Raw genomic sequence first — 6,163 nt, 5'->3', positions numbered from 1 at the left:
ATGGATGGATGGATGGATGGATGGATGAACTTGCTTGACACGTCATATAGGTCTCTGTGAGCCTCTGCAACCTTACCCATAGCTTCCTTCTTTGCGTATGTCTGCAGAGATGTGTGCAGGGGTGTGGCACAAAATTCTGAACCCTGCAGAGGCATTCTCCATAGACCCCTCCCTGCATCCTAAACTACTTATTGTAGTATATCAGGGCCTATATACCCAGTCCCCTTTTCCCCCTAGCTTAAAATCATCTAGCCAGCTAGCTAGTTAAACAAAAATGGTTTAAGATAAGGATATATCTAAATGAACAAGAATATAAATTTGAAGAAGAATGCTTTTGCATTAAGTGTCAAAAATATTGAGGTGCAACAACATTCCAAATTATTTTTGCAATGGATTACTTTGCATCATATTTTATAGAATATGTTTTTGTTTTTGATGTTAAATGAGATAAATATAATGTGAAGTAAAAAGGCTTTAATAAGTTCCTTAATATTGTACTTATAATATTGTATTGTAATATTATAAATATAATAAAACCACTGGAAATAGGCTTTCTTCGCAAGCTGCTGCTTGTGTGGAGTTGTGTAGAATATGTAGCTAACAGTAAGTAACTGGCGCCCGTTTTTTTGTTGGCACCAAGAGTCTCTCTTCATGGCCATCTCTCCCTCACTGGGCTGGAGTGGAAACTGGGTTTTCACATACTCCTATTGCTGATGTTCACCGGTGTTTGGCAGGGCACTGCCGATGAAGCAGAGTGATTTCAGATTACTCTCCACGGGCCAAAGAGGCCACATGGAGAGGAGAGCTTGTCCTAATCACACTGGATTAGCCCACAAGATGAAAGAGAGAGGTATCAAGAGGAAGAGAGAGAAAGGGCGGTGGCTCTGAGTGTGAGTCAGGGTATCATTCTTCTCTGGTGCTGGAGCCTACAAGCCGCTGGGCAGGAAATGAGGCGGAGGACACCCACTGACCTGCTGCCATTTTCCACCTCCAAGCCTATCACAGAAACAATTTAAACAACTAATAGAACTAGGCTGATTGTCTTCCATCTCATACAGGGGCAATTTGACTCATACTGCTCATTTCTGATTAGACCTTCTCAGGCTTTAAAGTAATCTGCACAAGATAAGGAATAGACCCTGCCAGTTACAGTATGTTATTATACACATCTATCAGGCGGAGATGTGGGAGAAAGCCAATGCAGATAGTTTATGTGTGATCCCTGAGAGAGATTTAAGACAGGTAAATCATTGAGGGTCTGTGCAAAAGAGGGAACCAGGCAGACAGGTCCGTCTGCAGGCGGAGGTAGGGTCCACTGCAAGGTGACTGAGGGGCATGTGGGGGTGCTGTCTGAACATGTTCATGACACAATGTGAACAGGATGCGGGCAGTGGGGTAGCTGCACAGAGACCCCCACTATCATCTGTGTTGGATAAGCACCAATAGAGCGGAGAACTAACTAAAAGCACTTATTGGTAGGGCTGGACAGGGAGACAAGTTGCAGAGAGAACATCCTGACAAACAGGGATCTTATTTGTATGCATGGGCTCTATGCAGTGGTGTAAAATGCATGTGTCCTCCACATCAGGGAAAGGCAAATCTTATGAACGAGCCTATCACACATTCTCTAGAGTTTTTCACATCAGCATATTCCTTTAAATCACTCCAGCTTACTTTTACTGAACATGTGGATGTGACATCTTCACTATTCATCCTTTTCTTTCATTTGGTCTCAGAAGGATCATCATCTGTCCCACTTCCTCTGCCCTGGACTCACTGACTGACAGTTATGGGGGAAAAACTAAGGAAACTTTCCTTTTTTGTTGTGTTTGGATTGTGTGTGTGTGTGTGTGTGTGTGTGTGTGTGAGATGAGCCCAGCAGCAGCAGCTGCTGCAGTCCACTATCCTGCCTATAGGCCTACTTAGTTTCCCACTGCTGACTTTTTTTTCTCTATAAAATGTCAGAAAACAGTAAAAAATTACCCTCACAATATTGATATTGATATATATATTATAGATATATATTATATATAGTTCTACCAACTATTTCAAATCCAGATGTGTTCATTTTAGAATGATATGAAACAGAAAAAAATCAACAAATCTTCAACTTCTACGAGCTGGAATGAGTGACTGACATACTGTATTTGGCTGTTAAATTACTTAAATTGTTAACTGAATATCTAGTGGTGAAACAATAATGGAGTCTAATCTAGAGTTGACTTATCCAGAAACCGAATATTGATAATTAAAATAAATTGGACATTCCTCAACCATGTTTTCCCCCTCACTTACAAGATTGTGTAGCTATATAGACTTTTTGATAAGTGTTGACTATGACTACACTTATGACTTAGGAGTTAATGTTTGGCGCTTGAAGCACTCACCGTGAACAGAGCTCCCTGATGAGATGTGGCTCGGTTAAGTTACTTGAAAACAGTCCCCTGAGAGAACACTAAGCTGCGCTCATTATACTGAGGTTAAGTGTCTTAGACAATGGTGGAATAGAGCAGCAAGGTCGGTGCTGTGATTGTATTTTTTTGCTTGAAAGCAGTACTGGTGAGTCAGTGGTGAGGTATTAGCTTCTGGCATGACATGACATCATGAGGCTTCCTTTTCTTGATAAATATCATTCCCCTAAATCTTACGGGAGGAGCCGTTTTGTAAAAATCCGGTTAGAGTAGTGAAATGAATGGATGTGGAGCTCTCTGTCCTGTTCAGCCACAGGTTAGTCAGACTAAATTAACAAGAAAATACAATCAAGACAACACTAAATTAGGAAATAATCAAAAAAGAAATAAATTTGCTGAGCGGTGTAGAACTGGGAAGGTAATGAAAAAAGTTATTTCTTTAGAATACCCATGGAGCCCATAATCAAACCTGCAGCTTCTACAAATCAGCTTTTTATAACATAATTAACCCATTGATGAAGAACATTTCCATTTACACACAAAACAACATAACATACTAAATGTACTCATCTTGTCCAAATGCATTTCTGGCTGAGCTAGTGACAGTTAAATATATACTGCCACCTTCTGGTTGCTTTAGGTAGAACACCTGACTGACCAAAGGAAAGCTCAAACAGTAACTAACCTGCTTGGAAAAATATCAGTCTACATGTCATGTGCTGTTACCACTGTGTACTGTAACTAGCTTTAAAAAAAAACCATATAATAATAAATTCTAGTCGATTCAGCTTTATTGATAATTCTCAATAATGAAAAAGAAACATTTGTTTTTACACATGGCGTACTTATATATTTTCTTCTAAACAAAGTCATTCCTTTTTTGTAAAAGTGTAGAAATATCTTAAACACACAATAAAAAAAGTCTTCATATCTAATTAAGATAAATTAATAAAAAAAATTTAATGGACACTTTTTGTACTCATTGTCATGCGATGAACATAATTTGACATGACTTGTGTGAGACATAAACCAACTAAAAGTGCAATCCATCCACTAATTTAACCATAAATTCAGCAATAATATAGTGTGTTTGAAATTAGATAACGAGTGGGATGAGGAATATCAAAGCAACATTTTTGCAAAACATTTCTTTAGCAAAGACAAGCATGACTTGATGAACATTTTGCAGAGGAGGGAAAATTCTTTGTGGTCACACAGCGGCCATTTTCACGTTATGATGATAAAAAACCAGATTTTTTTAAATGAAGGCAGGTGTGAGGAGCTTAAATAAAGATGTTTGGGGCAGGCGCTATGGTATGTTATCAGTTCACAAACTCATGCTATTGTAACAAAAAAAAATAAAAATAAAAATGTAGCTTTAGTGATGACAGATTCACTATAAAAGGGTTCCAATTTCTCTGATTCAGACCAAAATAGTGCTGACGAGCTGCTGTGACAGCCACATTCTTTACATCAAAAACAAAAGAAAGGAAACGAAGAACAATAGAATTCTTAAAACATGAGCATGTGGGCGACAGCTTTCCCATGTTAAACGCTGACCAAGCACCAAAGTGCCATAATCCCTTACCAGTCACATATATAGTTATAAAAAACAAACAGAGATGACATGAGAATATAAAATAAGAAATAAAACACTCTCTCAACACATCATACACACACTTACTTCATGCAAAACTAGTCCTTTTGGAAAGCTACTATTTTTCAGTCAGACACACTTGAGGAGGACAGAGACATGATTTAGAGACTAACAGATAATGGATAGTGGGAGGGAGGAGGAGGCGGTGGCGGTGGGTGTAAAGGGAGGTTAATATCAGGACTACTGGGTACAAGGAGCTGATGACAGAAGCCAAAACCTCCACCACAGCAGCCCTGCCCAGGCTCAGCCCTGGGCCTCTCCTCCACCCTCTGCACCAAAAATACCGATACACGATCACAAAGTGGGACTAATACTTGAGTGTGTCGACATCGCACCCACCCACACCCTTCAGTCTCCCTCTCGTTTCCATGGCCTAGAGTCAGAGGATGCCCCGGCTCTCAGCTCAGCAAATGTCATTAAAGTGCTCTATCTTCTACTATGTTAAGCGCTTCATTGAGGTTTATCTACGGAAAACAAAACAAAAAACACATAAATGAACATTTGCATAGTATCACACAGCAAATTTCTCAGGCCTCCACCCAAAAATATTACCAAAACATCAAAAAAGTCTCCTTTAGAAAAGACAAGGTCATAAGACAACAATGGTTACTTGTGGATGCATGTCCAACAAGTGTCATAGCTTGATTGCGAGGTGTGTGTGTGTGTGTGTGTGTGTGTGTGTGTGTGTGTGTGTGTGTGTGTTTGGCGTGAGAAATTTGCACAGCTGTCAGGCAGAGAAGCTCAAATGGTGGAGACAGCTGTCTTATTTGTGTGGTGTGTTCATAAGAATGTGTGACAAGAGAGAGAAGAGGAAGAGAGAGAGAGAGAGAGAGAGAGAGAGAGAGAGAGAGAGAGAGAGAGAGAGAGAGAGAGGCAGAGAGAGGGGAAAAGAGTCCATCCATCTGTGTGTGGTGTGAAGCTGGCTCTGTCTTCAGCTCAGTACTTCGGTACTTTGGTATAATCCTCCACGACAACACTCTTGCACAGACACATGGAGAGGATCATCCCAAGGAGCTGAAGGAAATGGAGTTTTAGTTATCAGTGTCGAAAATTGACCTGTAACCACTAAAACATATTAATGTCAAATCCAAAGATTTAAAATGCATGTACAATAATAGTCAGTATTCAATCTAAATCTTTTCAGAAAATTGCCAAAATAAAATGTGAATTCATGCGCTTTTCCTGTTATGTGAATGTGAGGAGTTGGTTTATCAAGATAAGCAACTTTCCACCGTTTGTTCTAAATGACCAAAATCGGAAGATACATTTTTGATTTTGTTGAGAAATAGTTTGACATTTGGGGAAATCTGCTTATTTGCTTTGACATGGGATGTGATATACCAATCTCATAACGACTATAGGAATGGAATCCGTCTACCAGCACCTCAATATCCCACTAATTAACAAATTAATATCTCTTTTTTTAATCCATATAAAAACTGAAGTGTAAAAACAACACAAGGTCTTCTAAACTGAATCTTGGCAGGAAGCAGACAAGCGTAAAATGGTGAACTATTCCTTTAACTCATATTAGCTTTGGCTAAACTAAAAGTGCATTTTTTTGTGTGGATTTAGTCCCTCATCTTTTATGAGTTGTATCAGGGAGGGACCAATTCATGGCCAGTGTGGAAAGGAGGATTAATAATAGTGACCAAACTCTTTAAATGTACAGCACGCACAGCATGTGAGTATGGTAAGTAGATCTCTAAATTTAGTAAAAATCTGAAGAAGAACTCATTCTTTAAGGTTAGTCTGAGGGAGAGATGGTTACCTCAATGACTGCCACACCAACACAGATTGCCAGAATAACTCCACAGTTGTCCAGGAGCCATTTCTCAACGCTGGTTGCACAGCCCTGGAGGAGAGAACAAGAGAGGGAGAGAGAGAGAGAGAGAGATTAAGAAAGACATGGAAAGAGAGGGGTTGCAGACTGATGTGTGGAACAGAGATGAATGGCTACGTGATCCCAAGCGGACATGAACAGAGCCTTTTAAAAACACAACTGTTGTCTTTGGACTGAGTCAGTGAGAGGAAGAATAACACGGCTTAGCAGAGCAGAGGAAAACGCTATAGAGAGAGAGAGAGAGAGAGAGAG

At 39.7% G+C, this 6,163-nt stretch overlaps 1 protein-coding gene across 1 annotated transcript in view; it reads right to left on the bottom strand.

Moving 5' to 3' along the window:
* Positions 1-3,218: 3,218 nt before the first annotated feature.
* cd82b (CD82 molecule b) overlaps positions 3,219-6,163 on the bottom strand; it is a 23,508-nt gene continuing 20,563 nt past the window's right edge. Inside the window, exons 8-9 of the mRNA XM_032523726.1 lie at positions 5,840-5,923; positions 3,219-5,082 (exon numbers count right to left, since the gene is read on the bottom strand). Coding sequence (XP_032379617.1) covers positions 5,005-5,082; positions 5,840-5,923 — 162 coding nt within the window. The 3' untranslated portion in view covers positions 3,219-5,004. The remainder of the gene's footprint in view (positions 5,083-5,839; positions 5,924-6,163) is intronic.

Source organism: Etheostoma spectabile, chromosome 8 (genome assembly GCF_008692095.1).
Source record: "Etheostoma spectabile isolate EspeVRDwgs_2016 chromosome 8, UIUC_Espe_1.0, whole genome shotgun sequence".
NCBI classification, from domain to species: domain Eukaryota; kingdom Metazoa; phylum Chordata; class Actinopteri; order Perciformes; family Percidae; genus Etheostoma; species Etheostoma spectabile.
Note: the sequence above shows the minus strand (reverse complement) of the source record. Positions and strands in the feature narration are given on the sequence as shown.